The following is a 17,407-nucleotide window of genomic DNA, read 5'->3' on the forward strand; positions in this document are numbered from 1 at the left end:
TTTCCACTTATGGCCGACTAGGTCATCTTCTGATACATATGCAGCTAGAGACACGAGCTCTGGGGTACTGGTTAGTTCATATTGCTGTTCCACCTATAGGGTTGCAGACCCCTTTAACTCCTTGGGTACTTTCTCTAGCTCCTCCATTGGGGGCCCTGTGATCCATCCAATAGCTGACTGTGAGCATCCACTGATGTGTTTGCTAGCCCCGGCATAGCCTCGCAAGAGACAGCTATATCAGGGTCCTTTCAGCAACATCTTGCTAGTGTGTGCAATGGTGTCAGTGTTTGGGGGCTGATTATGGGATGGATCCCTGGATGTGGCAGTCTCTAGATGGTCCATCCTTTTGTCTCAGCTCCAATCTTTGTCTCTGTAACTCCTTCCATGGGTGTTTTGTTCCCACTTCTAAGAAGGAGCAAAGTGTCCACACTTTGGTCTTCGTTCTTCTTGAGTTTCATGTGTTTTGCAAATTGTATCTTGTATCTTGGGTATTCTAAGTTTCTGGGTTAATACTCACTTATCAGTTTAAAAGAATGAATTTATGAAATTCCTAAGAAAATGGATGGACCTGGAGGGCATCATCCTGAGTGAGGTAACCCAATCACAAAAGAACTCATATGATATGTACTCACTGATAAGGGGTTTCTTTTAAGAGATAGCTTAAGAAAAACCATGATGTGGGTGGGAATGTGTGTGCTATGCTTCCACCTGGTGGCTATACTGCGCTATTACACCATCATGAACAGAGCTCTCACTGACAGGAAGTGTTCCCACACTTCCCATGCTGATTCTAGCAATGTGAGAGAGGAGTGAAAGAACTACACTCCGTAAGAACTGCACAAAGCTAGGAAGTAGAACTGTTGGTTGAGAGCAAAGATTTAAGAGGCGAGGGAAAGCCCATGTCATAGAAAATTACATTTCTGCCATGTCATTAGGTTTCCAATTGAATTTAATTCCCAACATACATTTAAAGAACAAACAGATGAGTTAGCTGCTCAATGTACATTCGGTTCTCCCTAATCCCAGGTCGAACATCAGTAGTTTCAAACAACTACTGTTCCAAATTGATCCCCAAACATTGTGCCTGTGTGGAACATAAGGCAGCCTGTTTCCATGATCTTCAAAATACGACAGTGTGGCAACAATTCACATAGTCTACATTATACTAGGACTCCTAGTAATATAGATAGGATTCAAAGTATACAGGAGGAGCTGGTGAGATGATTCCATAGGTAAGGGCACCTGTTGCCAAACCTACACACACACACACACACACACAAGAGAGAGAGAGAGAGATTGGACATGTGAAGAACAAATAAATAAATCTAATAAATGTTTTATCTTGGTGTATCATTAGATTGCATGCAGATGCATTATCTCATATGAGACTTGAGAATCATTGGATTTCTTCCTCCTTAGGCTCCTGGAACCAGTCCTCCAGTAACACCATGGGAATGACTGAATGAAAAGAGAGGAGGTGAGGGGTTAGTATGGACTGAATGACCTCCGAAAATCTTTCTGGATCGACATCCTATGAGTATACTTGCCAGATCAATATATTTAGCTTACATGACATCTTACAAGCACACTTGGAAGTTTCTGGAGCATTGGAAATATCATTGTTGCTGCTGCTGTCGCTGTTGAGATTGTATTGGATTCAACTCTAAAAAGAGGTTGGCTCTCCTCTTATTTTCCTCTGTGGGCTAATGATAGTTGCAGACCCAAGAAGGATCAGAGGACACTGCTGCGCTACCCAAGTTCACACGTGGATCCTTGCCAGAGAGGTGAGCAAACATCATCGGAATGTAAACAAAATGAACAGGAAGCAACGTATACAAGGGACAGCCTCCGCTTCTACAAGCCTCCCCAGAAACCGTGAGTCACTGTTTCCTGGGGGGTCGCCGCATCCTCCTGTTGACAGATGTGCTTCTCCCCACTCCCTTTTTTTTTCTTAAGATGCTTACTGGGATTGCAAAGGGAAACAGCGAAGGGATAAGGTCAACAAGCTGCCTCAGCACCAAGAGACAGATGCTTCGCTGTAATTGCCTGAGAACTGTAAGACCTCTTATGAACCAACCGTTTCCACTTTAAGCTGCTGACTTGTTTTTATTTTTAGTGCAGACCATTTCTGACTTAAAATTCATCACCGAAAAAATCATAAACTCTTTTTCGCATCACTTTTAAATATTACGAGTAGTTGGTGAGGGTGGGGGCGGAGAGGAGGCGGGAGCAGGGCCAGAGGTCAGGGGATGGGGGGAGTTGCAACAAAGAGTCCAGATGAGTTCTCATCATCCATTTTGAAGAGGCAGTACAGTGACAAACTCAGTGTGCGCGCATCGGCAAATTGCTTGGGATAGACTTGTGAACTTAGTACGGACTTAGTAAATACCATTACTTAATACGGACTCCTCCTCCTCCTCCTCCTCCCTGTTCTCTAGTTCTTCAGAAAGCACAAGGGAGGGAAGACATAGAGAAAGCGGGTGAAGAGAAGAGAAAAAGCAAGAGGAACAGCAACAGTGTACAGAAAACACAAGCTTTAAGGCATGGGGTAAAAGGATACACAATCTAAGTTAGATACATTCTTATGATAAGTGAGTAACAACACATACAAGATGTTACGTCATCAAATCTATCTGCAGATCCTCTCAAACTCTAATTGTCTCTATACTGCTCATCTTTTAATACCTCAATTGGAGAAAGTTAATGTCACTGGATATCCATTCCGTGACATTTACATCCACGCTATATGCAGCCTGGCTGTCTGCCTTCTTGACATAAGCTGGGATCATCTGGGAGAAAGGAACCACAATTGAGAAAATACCTCCATGGGCTGGAGAGATGGCTCAGCGGTTAAGAGCACTGATTGCTCTTCTGAAGGTCCTGAGTTCAAATCCCAGGACTGGGAGAAAGGAACCCCAATTGAGAAAATACCAACATGAGATTGGCCTGTAGGCAAGCCTCTGTGGCATTTTCTTGGTTAATGATTGATTGAAGTGAGAGAGCCCAGCCCATTGTGAGTGGTGTTGCCCTGGGCCAGTGGTACTAGCATTATAAGAAAACAAACTGAGCAAGCTGTGAGGAGTGAGGAGCAAGCCGGTGGTAAGCAGTGGTCTTCCATCATCTCGGCTCCAGTCAGTCCTGCCTCCAGGGTCTTGCTTGAGTTCCTGGCCTGACTTGCCTTAATGATGGACTAGAGAGTGAGAGCTGTAAGATGAAGTAAGTCCTCTCCTCCCCAAATTGCTTTTGGCCACAACATTTTATCACAGTAATGGAAGTCCTAACTAAGACATACAGGGAATATTAGCAGCCAGAATTTCTACTGTCTGTATGCAGGCAGCATGCATTAGGAGCACGGATGGCCCTAACTTAACACTGACAGGTTAGTGTCTGGTGCATCATCCAGTACAGTAACATTTCATTTAGAGGTTGCTTACTTTATTTAACCTTAAATTGAATGACTTTCGTTATGAATAAACCATCACCATAAGATGTTGTTGTTTACTTGAAAAATATAGTAATGTGATTTTCTATTGTGCAGAGAGGCCTGTGTGAGGAGAGGAGATGATTCCTTTCGGGATTAAATGAAGCTGCGCGATAAAGGGAAAGGTCTTGCGGCATGTAATTAAGATTAAATTAATCATCTTCCTCTCATTAAGCATATTATTTTACAGAGTCATTACATATATTCAAATTATATTGCACGGGATTAAGAGGATTAGAGCCTAACCTAGCTTCTTTGTCTGCTGAGGGCAGCAGCTGAGAGTTTATTGAGTGGGGAATCAAGCATCCTACCAAGAACTGTCCCTGGGAAGAGAGCAAACGGAAGGTGCTGCCTTGTTTTCTTTACATTGCCAATGAGGCAGACAGACACAGCCTGTGAGTGATGCCAATCTACTTATCTACGAAACTACAAGCAGCACTGAGGGCAACCTCTGCTTGTCTCTTCTTATTCATTTTCGTGACATGATATCTATTTTTTGAAAGACACATGGTCAGGCCATCTCAGTAGCTGTGTTAGTGACATCTCCCTGCCTTCCTTCCGCCTGGAAGACATGGCCCTGGCTGTTTGGTTGGTCTCCTTCACCTACACCTGGATCACACTGATGCTGGATGCTTCTGCCATCAAGAAACCCCACCAGCAATGCCTCTCTTCACCAAAACAAACCCGGTAAGATATGGAAAGAGAGTCGTCAGTGATTTCCCAGTTTCTCTCAATAGCTGCCTCGGACCCTCTGCTAATCTAGAAACATCTCTTTAAGGGAAGCCCATCTTTGTCGAAGTACCTGTGTCTGAAATAGCACTGACCCATCAGAAGAAATGGTTAACATCTGCAAACATGGGATCTCCCATGTCCGGCATTATTTCTCTAGTTGTATTTATTTGGGGAGCATATAGTTAAATGTTTCACATCTGCACCATCTTTCAGGGAGCCTATTGCTCCAATGAGAAATGCACTCATTGCTAGGAATGTTGCTTATTTACAGTTTCTTTACATTTTTGAATTAGTAGTTTAAGAAACGACTTTTCATGTCAGTTTTGTGGAGGGAAGCTTGGTTTTATATATTGAAGAGAGAGTGTAAGAAAGCGTTCAGACCATGTGTTACCTGTTGAAAATGTGCTCATAAATGTAAATACCTTTCCAAAGATCATTATTGTTTTTTTTTCCCCCATCAGTATCATGAGATGCCAGGCTATTTACAGGGAACCATTGGCTATCAATAGATTCTAGGAAAGAAGGAATCACTGATTTAGTTCGGTACCCTCTGATGTGTTTATAAAAAGATAAAGGTGTATAAGATATGTTCTATGGGAGCTATGGTGAGGTATGGGGGAAGGGGATGCCTCGGTGGGCCCATGCCAAGGCATCCCTTCCCCCTGAGGGACCAGCCACATGACGTATAGTATAGAATAGAGTTTATTTAGGGCATGGGGAGGGGAGTTAAGAGAGTAGTAAGAGGCGGAAAAAGGCAGAGAGAGGGAGAGAATGAGAGAGAGAGAGAAGTAGAGGCTAGCCTTGACCACGGGGAGAGAGGGGGAAGGGAATGGGGAGAGTGGGGGAGCAAGAAGGAACAAGAGAACAAGAGTCAAGAGAGAGAGGAGGGGGCAAGCAGCCCCTTTTATAGTGGGTCAGGCCTACCTGGCTATTGCCAGGTAACTGTGGGGAGGAGCATACCTGGCTATTGCCAGGTAATTGTGGGGTGGAGTTTAGATAGAATGCCAACACCTTCTTTCTTAGCTGCCAACAGAGAGCTCCAAACACGAGGTCACAGAGACAGTCTGGTTCATCTCAGTGGGTTGCAAAACAAAACTAACCAGAGAGAAATGTGTTTGCACGGTGGGGCGTGAGTAGTGGGGGAGGGGGGGTGGAAGATAAAAGTAGTTAGTGTGCAAGATGTGGGTGTATGGCATTGTAAATAACAGCAGAGAAGCTAGAGAAAGCACCCAAGGAGCTGAAGGGGTCTGCAACCCTATAGGTGGAACAACAATATGAACTAGCCAGTACCCCCAGAGCTCATGTCTCTAGCTGCATATGTAACAGAAGATGGCCTAGTTGGCCATCACTGGGAAAAGAGGCCCCTTGGTCTTACAAACTTTATATGCCCCAGTACAGGGGAATGCGAGGGCCAAGAGGCAGGAGTGGGTGGGTAGGGGAGCAGGGCAGGGGGAGGGTATAGGGAACTTTCAGGATAGCATTTGAAATGCATTTTTAAAAAAATATCTAATAAAAAAATAAATTAAAAAAAAAGCTATACTGACCACTTATTACATGTTTTGTTTTGTTTTGTTCTGTTTTGTTTTTTCCTTTTTTAAGTCAACAATGAACACAAAGTCGTTCTGTTAAGGAGGGGACTTTTTCCTTAGGTTAAATGACTCTTCTTTCCTTTTAAAAGAGAAAATTAAAAGGTTGTGTAGGTCAGGTTTCCTCCATAAGAAACCCCGGGGTTTCTGCTGTCTGGGGTCCAAATGCTGATTTTCCAGTTCTCTCTGAACTAACTGAAGAGCCCTCCAGGCCACAAGCCAGAAGATTCATTAACATTTATAGCTGCTGCTTTTGTGCTGCAAGAAGAATCCCGTAGGGCACTGGGGTTTGTATAAACCACCACCCTGGTTCAAAGCAGCCACTCAAGATGAAACAGGGTGCTTTCCCTGCGAGAACACAGTCGTCCAAGAGAGAGTCTATACACTGCTCTCTGCCCTGAAGGCTGGTCCCATAGAAGTGGGACGGGCAGATCTCCATACTTCCATTGTAAATGGATATCGCGATATTCCTTGTACTGAAGCCTAACCTGATTACCCACAACAAGTAATGGTGTCACTGATCAATACGCTGCCCCTTAGCATGCAAGAAAACCAGCCGAGTGGAGAGGAAAGGAAGGCATGGTCTTTGTTTGAGAATCACGCACTTGGCTTTGTGTTTATATCCATTATTCTGAGCCCAGCTTTCATGAAGTCAGGCCTGTATGTGTTATATTAACTGTGCTATCTATTTTCAGTCAGATTATAAACTTGCTTTTCATCCAAAGATAAATTTTTAAGTTAAACATGTAAACAAGTCTTTTATTCTAATATTTCCCCTTATATTTAGGAAAGATAGTGAATTTTAAAAAGTAGAATATGGATAAAGAAGCATTTGGCAAGTGAAATGTCTTTTGTTGTTGGGAAAGACATCTGGTTCTACTGTAATCCTGCTGCCCTCGGGCTGTTTAGGCTTCTTAGGGCGCTATGGCAGAATTTAGTAATTACTAAGCTATCCTACAACAGGCCTGTAGACACTTTACCATAGTATCTTTATCTTTTTTTTTTTTGCTTTTATTTCATTTATTTATGCATACTTTAATTGTAACTTATTTAAATGTAACTTTTTATGAGCTAATCTTTTAAAATTTAATTTTATTATTTTACTTAGTCACTTTACATCCCACTCACTGACCACCCCCTCCCGGTCACTCCCTCCTACAATCCTTTCCCCATTTCCCCCTCCCCTTCTCCTCTGAGCAGTTGGACCTCTCTGGGTATCCCCCCAACACTGCTCCTCAAGTCTTTATGAGCTAATTTTAATACTATTTTATTTTATTTTATTGCAAGCTTATAAGCCTTCTGGTAACGTTACAGTTGGCTGTTACTAACTGTTCAGAGCAGACTCCAGCACAGATCTGTATCATCTATAATTATTCCAAAAGCTACAGTCAGTGTGCGTTCTAGCCTAAGCCCAGCACTCGTGTGAAAGGCCACCCAATATGGCTGTGGAAACATTAGCACAATTAGCAGATTTATGATCTTTTTCAAACAACACAGGAACTCCAGGTTTCGTATTAAATTTTGTAGTTTACAGTACCCCGTGAGCTCCAAATAATGTCTACAGACCAACTTTAAAGTTGATCCACTTTCCTAATTATGAAGGAGTCTGAACCTTCAGCACTCAGCTCATGACCTGGTGGAAACCCAAGTCAGACACAGTAGCTGCCACGTCTCTAGTGGAGCACATGCTCTGGATGTCTCACGCACGAAAATGTTCACCTGCACATGTGTTTCCTTTATAGGCCAAAGATACTAAGTACTGTCAGTCAGCCATGCATTCTGGATGGGGTTCGGGTGTGTAGGAGATGTTCCGGCAAAGCCACGGGGCTCTTCTTCAGCCTCCCTCAGGTTCCTCATAGCATCAGGGGCCTAGAAATAAACATTGGATCCCCAATTAGGAAGGTTTCCTTAGTGATCAAAAATAGGGCAAATGATTTTCCTCCTACTTTACTGTATCGTGAATTTGAATCTATACAAATTTTACATTTTTTTAAAAAGTAAAGAATAACGTAATGCGATGTACCATGCGAGTTTCAATCTTGGCTTCTGGGTTCACTTCGAATAGAGCCTTAGTAAGACAGTGGTCATCCGGAGTGATGTCACTCAGCCCTCACCAGAGAAGTTGCTTCTTGCAGTAGATGGTAATAAACACAGAGATCCACAACTGTACATAGAGCGCGAGAAACTGTGGAGCACCTAGTCCCAAGTGGGATGTCTTCATCAAAGTCTTCCATCAGGGGAAGAGGGGGCAGAAAAACAGTTTAAGAGCCAGAGGTGGTAGAAGAGTCCATGGAAGGAGGACGGGTGTACTTAGGAACTCACTGAGACTGTAACAGCACACATAAGGCCTGAACAAGTGCAAGCTAGATGCTGCCAATACAAAGAAGGGCAAGTGGACGCAAAGTCCCAACCCTAACCAAGAAGCTATTGGGAACTGATACCTCCTGGAAAAGATAAAAATTAACTTTCTCCAATAGAGTGTCATGGGTTATATCAACTGTGCTCCATCACGGACCTCATGCTCAGGAGTAGTTGGCCAACACAGAATCAACTCCATGTGTATTTGGGTACCTTCTGTCATTGTTATTATTTTTATGGTTTGGTGGTTTGTGGGACTTCAGGGGGTGGGTTAGGAGGGGGCTGTTTTGTTCATCTTTTGTGTTGGGGAATTTTTTGAGACAACATGAAATTGGGTGGGGGAGCTGAGAAGGTCTGGGAGGACTTGGGGAGAGAACAGAATATAATCGAAATATGTTACTTGAATTTAAATAAGAGTATTAAGCGGAAACCATGTTAAGAAGACAAGTTCTAGAAGGACAAGAACGGGTGACCTCTAGAGTGACTCGAGAAGATGGGTGGAGTGTAAGAGTTTCCATTTTCACTTTTATTGTTCATAGAGAATGGAAGGCAATTGACTGTGTAGCTAAATATGAGTGACCATGGCCTAGGAACATAAATTCAGGTTATGACCCATACCATATTTCAATGTGGTCAGGGAAGGTTTGTTTTTGTTGTTTTCTTTTGTTTTGTTTTGTTTATTGGAAATAGAATTGTTTCATACACTATAACTATTATGTGCCTTATAAATAATATCTAATTGCATACAATTTATAAGTATGTATAAATAATAAGTCAGAGGTTTTCAAAGCAAACACCTGTATGCATGACGCATTATGTATCTTTAAGGGTACACACAAGGTATCTGAGGGACATGTTGTCATGTGTAATCTCTAAACAATTTCAGGATTCCATTTTTCTGGCCTCCTTGTTAAAGTAGGTTAACTTGAAATCATCACAAACTCCATCAGCGCCTCTCTTAGACAAAACGCAGGCACCTCCCTCTCTCCCAGTCTTGCTGTGAGCTTTCTTGACACAGGAGAGGTTCCTGAGCACACAGACAGTTATAAACACTGAGGATGGAAGAGTAATGACTGGACTCCAAGCAATGCCTCCTCTCACAGTGGCTTGCTTCCTACCTTCTTCTTTCAACAAAAACAAAGGAAGAACCTGGTCAATTTGTTGGGTTATAAATCACTAAAAATGGTTGTGGGTATTTGGTCACACAATGTGACTTTTAAAATACATCAGAAGCAATGTAAATGACTCAGCTACATTTTTCAAACAGTACATTTTTTTTTCTTGAAATTCAGTGTACTTATGCATACATGAACAAAATTCAGTATTTTCATCTAAAAAGTAAAAACAAAAAAGGAATTAAGCAAAACTCACTCTTCCATTTCTTTTTCTTCTTTTTGTGCTTTGTTATTATTGTTGTTTATTTGTTGTTTGTTTTGTTTTTGTTTTTTAGACAGGGTTTCTCTGTATTGTATCCTAGATCTCATTCTGTAGATGAAGCTGGCCTTGAACTCAGAGATCTGCCTACCTCCGCCTCTCAAGTGCTGGGATTAAAGGTGTGCACCACCACTACCCAGCTCCATTTCATAAAACATAAAATAACTAGAGAAAAACACACCCCCATAGTAGATCATCATTTAATCACCAATTTCATTTTCACTAGAATTTTATTCTTAAATGTAATAGGAATCAACATTTTACAAATTATTTTGTTCTATTTGTAATGGCAATTTAAAATTTAAAAGTTAAATCAATGTACATTCATATTTTCTTCCCAAAAATACTTGTATAATTGGCAATAAAATTCTATGAAGCAAGTAATGGAAATACAAGTTCTAAGAAAATAATGTATAAAAGTATTCTGATATTTTAGAAAATTTATTTACATATTTTTAGATATTTAATACAGATACGTAAGTTCATGTGAAACATTTAAAGGAAGACTGTTCTTCTAAGTCACTGATATATAAATATTTTTAAATGTATGATGAATAATTATAGAGGTTATTTATATTTGTTTCTTGGGTTTATTTTATAATTTTAACTATGTATGTGTGTGTGTTTCTGTGTGTCTGTGTATGTGTGTGTCTGTGTGTGTCTGTGTGTGTATCTCTGTGTGTATATATGTGTGTGTGTATGTATGTGTGTCTGTGTGTCTCTCTCTGTGTGTCTGTGTGTGTATGTGTGTGTATGTGTGTGTATGTGTGTGTCTCTGAGTGTCTGTGTCTGTGTGTGTGTGTGTCTGTCTGTCTGTCTGTCTGTCTGTGTATATGTCTGTTCTGTGTGGAGGTAGGTTTGTGAATGCAGAGGTGTCAGTTCCTTGCAGCTAAAGTTACAGGTGGTCCTGAGGCCACCAATATGATGACTGGGACCAAACTCCTATCTTTTGCATGGTTGTAAACATTCCTATCTACTGAACCATCTCTCCAGTTCCTTTAAGTATTTGTTTAAATAGGTATGGTACAGTGCATATTTTTCTAAAATTTGTTTTGAAGGTACAACCACCAGCTGCTCTTTGCAAAGTAGCTAAGATAAAAGGAAATCAGAATGAGATAATCATAGACCACTCACTGCAAGTCAGGTGAGAGGAGGTGTCTGTGTCCCACTGCTGCCATGCCAGCATGTCACAGCAGGCCTGTGCTCAGCACCCTTGGAGTTCTTCTTTCAAAATATCTGTATTTCCATCTCCTGCAGGGAAAGCTCCTGAAGAGATGCATTAGTCGCCTGCCATTTAGTTGTATCAAAAATATTAGTACTAAAGGAGAAATTTTTATAAATTTCCAATTATATCTACTGTCCTTTTTTATGAAAACAAGTAGCCAGCCAGCTAGTACTAACAACGTGCTATTTTCTACAGAAATAAGCTATCCTGAAAAACTGTTACAAAATTCTATACCCCAAATCTACTGAGTCAGCAGACACTCTGGGCAGAGGCCCAGGAAAACAGATGTGGATGCATGCCAAAGAGATCCCAGTTACCAGACATCTGGGCTGATACCGTAGCCACAGTAGGCATGGTTTGGAAGCTACCTCTTGTTAATTGTTTATTCTTATATACACGTGTTTGTGTGGGGGTGAGGAGGTGGGGTGGGAGGCATGTATGTGGGTGCATGTATAGATGCATATATGTGGAAACCAGTGGTCAAACTCAAGTGCGGTTTCTCAGAAGTTGTCATGTTGTGTCTTGAAACAGGGAAACCTGGGCTTACCAATTAGGCTAGTGGAGGACAAGCAAGCTCCAGGGACCCTCCTGTCTATGTCTTTGGGATTACAGACACAGATTCCACTCTGATTCGTTTTGGGGGAAGGGCATAGGGAATTTAAGTTCTCATGCTTGCTCGGGATGTATGTACTTTATGATGGAGTATCTCCCCAGCCCCCTACCATTATATTTTTTAATAAATAGTTAATCCTAGCTCCTTAGAAGATGTTCCCTAGTTTATTGTATGTAGCTCCCTGGGAGAAAGTGTTCAATGTGTTCAATTATTCACAGGCTATAATGGCTTAACATATTTAAGTTCAAATTTATTGCCTTCTATTCAAAGGAGATTTCTTTTGGCAAATTGTGCATTCATATTATTAGGAAGAGAATACATCTCTAAACCCCTGAGGCTTCATCCACAAACAACCCTATTGAGAGATCACACCGGACCATCTCACAAACCCTAGTACGTCTCTTCTGTCAGCTTGCTTCAGAACCTGAAATTCTCCAAGTCAGAGTCACTTTCTGGCGCCTGGTGAGATGGCTCAGTGGGTACCACTGAGGGTGAGGACCTTGGTTCAATCCCCAAGACCCACATAATAGGACACGAGAGTTAAGCAAGTTGTCTTCTGACTATACAAGAGTGTCATAGGGGGTCCATGTAGGCAAGCGCATGTGCCCACACAAACACACACACGCACACATTAAATGTAGCAAGAAAAAAAATTAAATAAATTGCTTCTACAACTGTTTTGTTAAAATTTTCATCACTGTTCCTAAGAAATGGTGCCTCAAGAAAAAAAACAAAACAACAACAACAACAAAAAACAGTTCCAGTGTCCTAGAAATGTGCCCACATTCACACATCCCAGAGAGACAAGATTTTGTCAGGAGCTTGCCCTGCTGCCTTTGACCTACAGAAGGGAAGGTGGAAATGGACGTTGCTTGCTTTGCCATTGGTTTTGTCTAGGACCAACACACCATGAGTCCTATGACCACAACCTGAGACAGGCATTCCGCCTGCAGTCTCAGCCTGCCCTCTCACGCCCTGCTTATTCTGGCTCTGAAAGCCCTGTGGTTTTTTTGTTTTGTTTTGTTTTGTTTTTTCCATTTACAGTTTTGTAATGATTTTATCTGTTTGCTACTTTAACGCAGAGACTGAACAGTCTCTGGGTGTCCTGTTCAAATGTTCATCCCCAGGCTGCTTTCTGAGTTTCAGCCTTAGCTCTTAATGGGTGGCCTGTGAGTCTGAACTTTGATCACCTTGTATTTCTCATCTAACAAACATATTCTGAGAAATGTCTGTTTGTGTGTTAAATCCCTTTTTGTTTGATATTTTAAGTAATGGGAATTTTGTTTTACCTTATTTGTCCCACCCTTATATACCAAAAAAAAAAAAAAAAAAACAAATGTTGACAGATCTTTGATTTAATCAAAACTAAGAAAATGAGATTGTATATGTTTATTTTAGACCACACTGTGTTAAGCAAGATGGCTAATAATGAGAAATATGTGTATCTTAAAAGCATACGTTACTGGATAGCTTTATGAAAACTTGACACAAACTAGAGTCATCCGAAAGAAGAAAACCTCAATTGAGAAAATGCGTCTGTAAGGTCCAGCTGTAGGGTATTTATTAATTAGTGACTGATGGGGAAAGCCCAACCCATTTAGGTTGATGGCATCCATGGGCTAGTGGTTCTGGGTTTTGCCTGCTGTCTCCTGAGAAGCTCTGCCAGAGCCTGACAAATACGGAGGTGGATGCTCACAGCCAGTCATTGGACTGAACACCCAATGGAGGAGTTAGAGAAAGGACTGAAGGAGCTGAAGGGGTTTGCAACCCATAGGAAGAACAACAATATCAACCAACCAGAGCTCCCAGGGACTAAACCACCAACCAAAGAGTACACATGGAGGGACGCATGGCTCCAGCCACATATGTAGCAGAGGATAGCCTTGTTGGACATCAATGGGAGGAGGGGCCCTTGGTCCTGTGAAGGCTCAATGCCTGTGTGTAGGGGAATGCCAGGGCAGGGAGGCGAGAGTGGGTGGGTAGGGGAGCATCCTCATAGAAGCAGGGGGAGGGCAGATGGGATGGGGGCTCGGGAGACCTGGAAAGGGGATAACATTTGAAATGTAAATAAAGAAAATATCCAATTAAAAAATGCAGAAAGAAAGAGAGAGAGAGGAAGGAAGGAAGGAAGGAAGAAGAAGAAGAAGAAGAAGAAAGAAAGAAAGAAAGAAAGAAAGAAAGAAAGAAAGAAAGAAAGAGAGAAAGAGAGAGAGAGAGAGAGAGAGAGAGAGAGAGAGAAAGAGAAACAAAGAAAGAAAGAAAGAAAGAAAGAAAGAAAGAAAGAAAGAAAGAAAGAAAGAAAGAAAGAAAGAAAGAAAGAAGGAAAGAAGTCTGAGCAAGCTTGGAGAGCAAGCCAGTAAGCAGCATCCCTCCATGGCCCCTGCACTGCCCTGTGTGAATTCCTGTCCTGACCTCCTTCAGTGATGGGCTGTGGATATAATGGAAACCTACACCAAACAAACCCTTTCCTCCCCCCAAGTTGCTATGGTCACGGCACATCATCACAACAATAGTAAACCTAATGAAAACAAATGTGTATCTTTTTCTCTGGGGTGTAGCATCCGGGAAACTAGGATGAGGAAAGATGACCTTACTAAAGTCTGGCACCCGAAACGTGAACAGCTGTTGCACATTGAGGACCACGATTTCTCCACGAGGCCTGGGTTTGGAGGTGAGTGTTATCAAAAATCCATGCTAAAGCCTATCACACTCTCATGATGGCACTGAAAATTGGAAGCAATTAGAACCAAAGCACAAGTAAAAAGCCATCTGCGAAAATCAAATAAATACTTTTAAATACCTGTATAATTATCTTCTGTTGATCGGTAACAACTGACGGCACATCCATTGTGTATTGACCCTCAAACACCTTTTGTCTATTATGCACGCTCCTACAAGTAGAGTGTGTTCAATATCTAGAAGACAGATAAATTTGCAGCCTAAGGACTTGCTGTTTCTAGTAGAAGCTGAACTGGATGACATGATGATAATTTACAAAATCTCACTAATTGTTCCCACAAGCTAGAATGCCAGGCTTTAATGGACAAACAATCTTAATATCAAACACCGTGACTCCCTCGGCCAAGTTGATTTTCCTCCTTTTTAATGCTTTTAGAAATTAAAACTGTGCTAAGCCTTCTAATGTACTATGCCATTTACCTTGGCAGTCATTACAAACAGGAACCATTAGGAACCTTCATATCCCAGTGCAGAAACTCATGGATCTCTAGAGAGTTTAGGATGTTTCCTCAGATCACATAGTAAGTTATGGGAGCAGGATCCGATGGCAGCTGAGGGATGGAGCTGGGCCTGAGCAGGGAGCACTGTGGGCCACAGCACTCTTCCCTTGCAGGTCTCCTGTACGTATTCTTTCATCATTGAGGGACCATGTTTTCCAGGGATATACAGGGAATGTGACATCTTCCAACTACATCAAACTCTTTGAGTCCACCTGGTTGATGTGTGTGTGTGTGTGTGTGTTTGTTTGTTTGGGAAACAAAGTCTCTACCCCACAATTCTCAAACGGACAACTTTTCAAAAATCCTAAAATGTACAAATAAGGCCAGGGTGGATGAAGAAGAAATAAGACCTTCCGACAATAAAGAAGTCACGGTTTGGACAAATAACGACTATTGAGAGCAAGGGGAAATGTGGTAGCCGAGGGAAGCATGGCAGGTGTGCAGATGACACGGAGACCAAATGTGCTAATGGGAAAAACTTAAATCTATCAAGTGGCTGTTATGTGGGGGGCTGCTTTGGTCTGTTCTTGTTTGTTTGTTTGTTTGTTTGTTTGTTTGTTTGTTTGTTTCATGTTCCAGCATGCTCCATGCATGCATGTGTAATTGTGTATCCACATATATGTGAACTCGTGTGTCACTGTAGGTTCACATGTGTACACATGCATGTAGATGTAGAATATCCAGATCTGACGTCAGTCATCTTCCTTGATCATGCTACACATTACTCATTGAGGCAAGACCTCTTAGTTGAGCATGGGGTTTATTGTGTCTAGTTTGGTTAGCCATTTATCTTGGAGGACCCTGCACCTCTACCTTCCCGGTGCTGAAGTAATAGGCCAGCTGCCATGCCCACCCAGCATGTGCTGCGGATTCAGTTACTGCCTTTATGCTTTACATGACCTGCAATCTCCTCAACCCCTGGTTTTGATATTTTGAAAGAACCATTGGCCTAAACTCTATTTTGTAAGTGACTCAAACTATCTCCAGCATCAGAATAATGGAAAGGACTCTGAGCAGTCGGGGCCCTGAGCCCTGTCTGCATCAGCTAGATCTAGGTGGGCCTGAAAGTTTGCTGGTCTTCACAGTGAGTGATGCTGCTGGTACTGTATGGTAAAGGATGCTGAGGCTGTGGCTCTGAGAAGCACTGGGTTCATTTACCATCATCTGATTTACAGTCTCAGGGAGTCACTTACTTTTTTTTTTTGTAGAACATGATTTTAATATTTTCAAGTGTTAATATTCAACAAACAGGAAGATTATTTTAAGATATATTTTGTTATTATGTCTCCATTTTCATTACTTTTTATTAATTTGGATACTGTCTCTGTGCCCTCTGGCTAGTCTGGCTAAGGGTTTATATTGTTGATTTTCTCAAAGGACCAGCTCCTGGTTTTGCTGATTCTTTGTATTGTTCTTTTTGTTTGCATTTGGTTGATTTCAGCCCTGAGTTTGACTATTTCCTGACATCTACTCCTCTAGGGTGTATTTGCTTCTTTTTGTTCTAGAGCTTTTGGGTGTGCTGTCAAGTTGCTAGTGTAATCTCTCTCCAGTTTCTTTTTGGAGGCACTCAGAGCTATGACTTTCCCTCTTAGGACTGCTTTCATTGTGTGCCGTAAGTTTTGGTATGATGTGTCCTCATTTTCATTAAATTCTAAAAAGCCTTTAATTTCTTTCTTTATTGCTTCTTTGACCAAGTTATGATTGAGTAGAACGTTGATCAGCTTCTATGTGTATGTGTACTTTCCATTTTTTTTGTTGGTATTGAAGACCAGCCTTAATCCATGGTGATCTGATAGGGTGTATGCGATTATTGCAATCTTCTTGTATCTGTTGAGGCCTGTTTTGTGACCAATTATATGGTCAATTTTGAAGAAGGTACTGTGAGGAGCTGAGAAGAAGGTATATTCTTTGGTTTTACGATGATTAAATGTTCTATAAATATCTGATAGATCCATTTGTTTCATAACGTGTTAGTTTCACTGTATATCTGTTTAGTTTCTGTTTCCATGATCTGGCCATTGATGAGAGTGGGGTGTTGAAGTCTCCCATTATTATTGTGTGGGGTGTGATGTGTGCTTTGAGCTTTAGTAAAGTTTCTTTTATGAATATGGGTGCCCTAGAATTTGCAGCATAGATGTTCAGAATTGAGAGTTCATCTTGGTAGATTTTTCCTTTAACCAGTATGAAGTGTCCTTCCTTATCTTTTTTGATAATTTTTGGTTGAAAGTTGATTTCATTTGATATTAGAATGGCTACTCTAGCTTGGGGGGGGGGGGGGGCATTTGCTTGGAAGATTGTTTTCCAGTCCTTTACTCTGAGGTAGTGTCTGTCTTTGCCACTGAAGTGCATTTCCTGTATGCAGCAAAATGCTGGGTCCTGTTTACTTATCCAGTCTGTTAGTCTATGTCTTTTTATTTTGGAATTGAGTCCACTGATGTTAAGAGATATTAAGGAAAAGTGATTTTTACTTCCTGTTTCTTTTGTTGTTAGAGGTGGAATTATGTTTGTGTGGCTATCTTCTTTTGGGTTTGTTGAAAGATTACTCTCTTGCTTTTTTCTAGGGTGTAGTTTTGAAAGACTCCAAAACTCCCAAAGGGAGGCACTTACTCAAGCCTCGGGTCAGCCGCGCACCCAAGAAGACACTGAGACCGAACTTAAGATGTATAGAGAGTAAGATTTAATACAGCAACGACAAGAAAGCACATAAAAAAAGCACATATACCAGATATCTGGGGTCGA

At 41.5% G+C, this 17,407-nt stretch overlaps 1 protein-coding gene across 1 annotated transcript in view; it reads left to right on the forward strand.

Moving 5' to 3' along the window:
- Positions 1–4,008: 4,008 nt before the first annotated feature.
- Gabrr3 (gamma-aminobutyric acid type A receptor rho3 subunit) overlaps positions 4,009–17,407 on the forward strand; it is a 52,412-nt gene continuing 39,013 nt past the window's right edge. The window contains exons 1-2 of the mRNA XM_021185329.1: positions 4,009–4,168; positions 13,988–14,100. Coding sequence (XP_021040988.1) covers positions 4,053–4,168; positions 13,988–14,100 — 229 coding nt within the window. The 5' untranslated portion in view covers positions 4,009–4,052. The remainder of the gene's footprint in view (positions 4,169–13,987; positions 14,101–17,407) is intronic.

Source organism: Mus caroli, chromosome 16 (genome assembly GCF_900094665.2).
Source record: "Mus caroli chromosome 16, CAROLI_EIJ_v1.1, whole genome shotgun sequence".
Taxonomy (NCBI): Eukaryota; Metazoa; Chordata; class Mammalia; order Rodentia; family Muridae; genus Mus; species Mus caroli.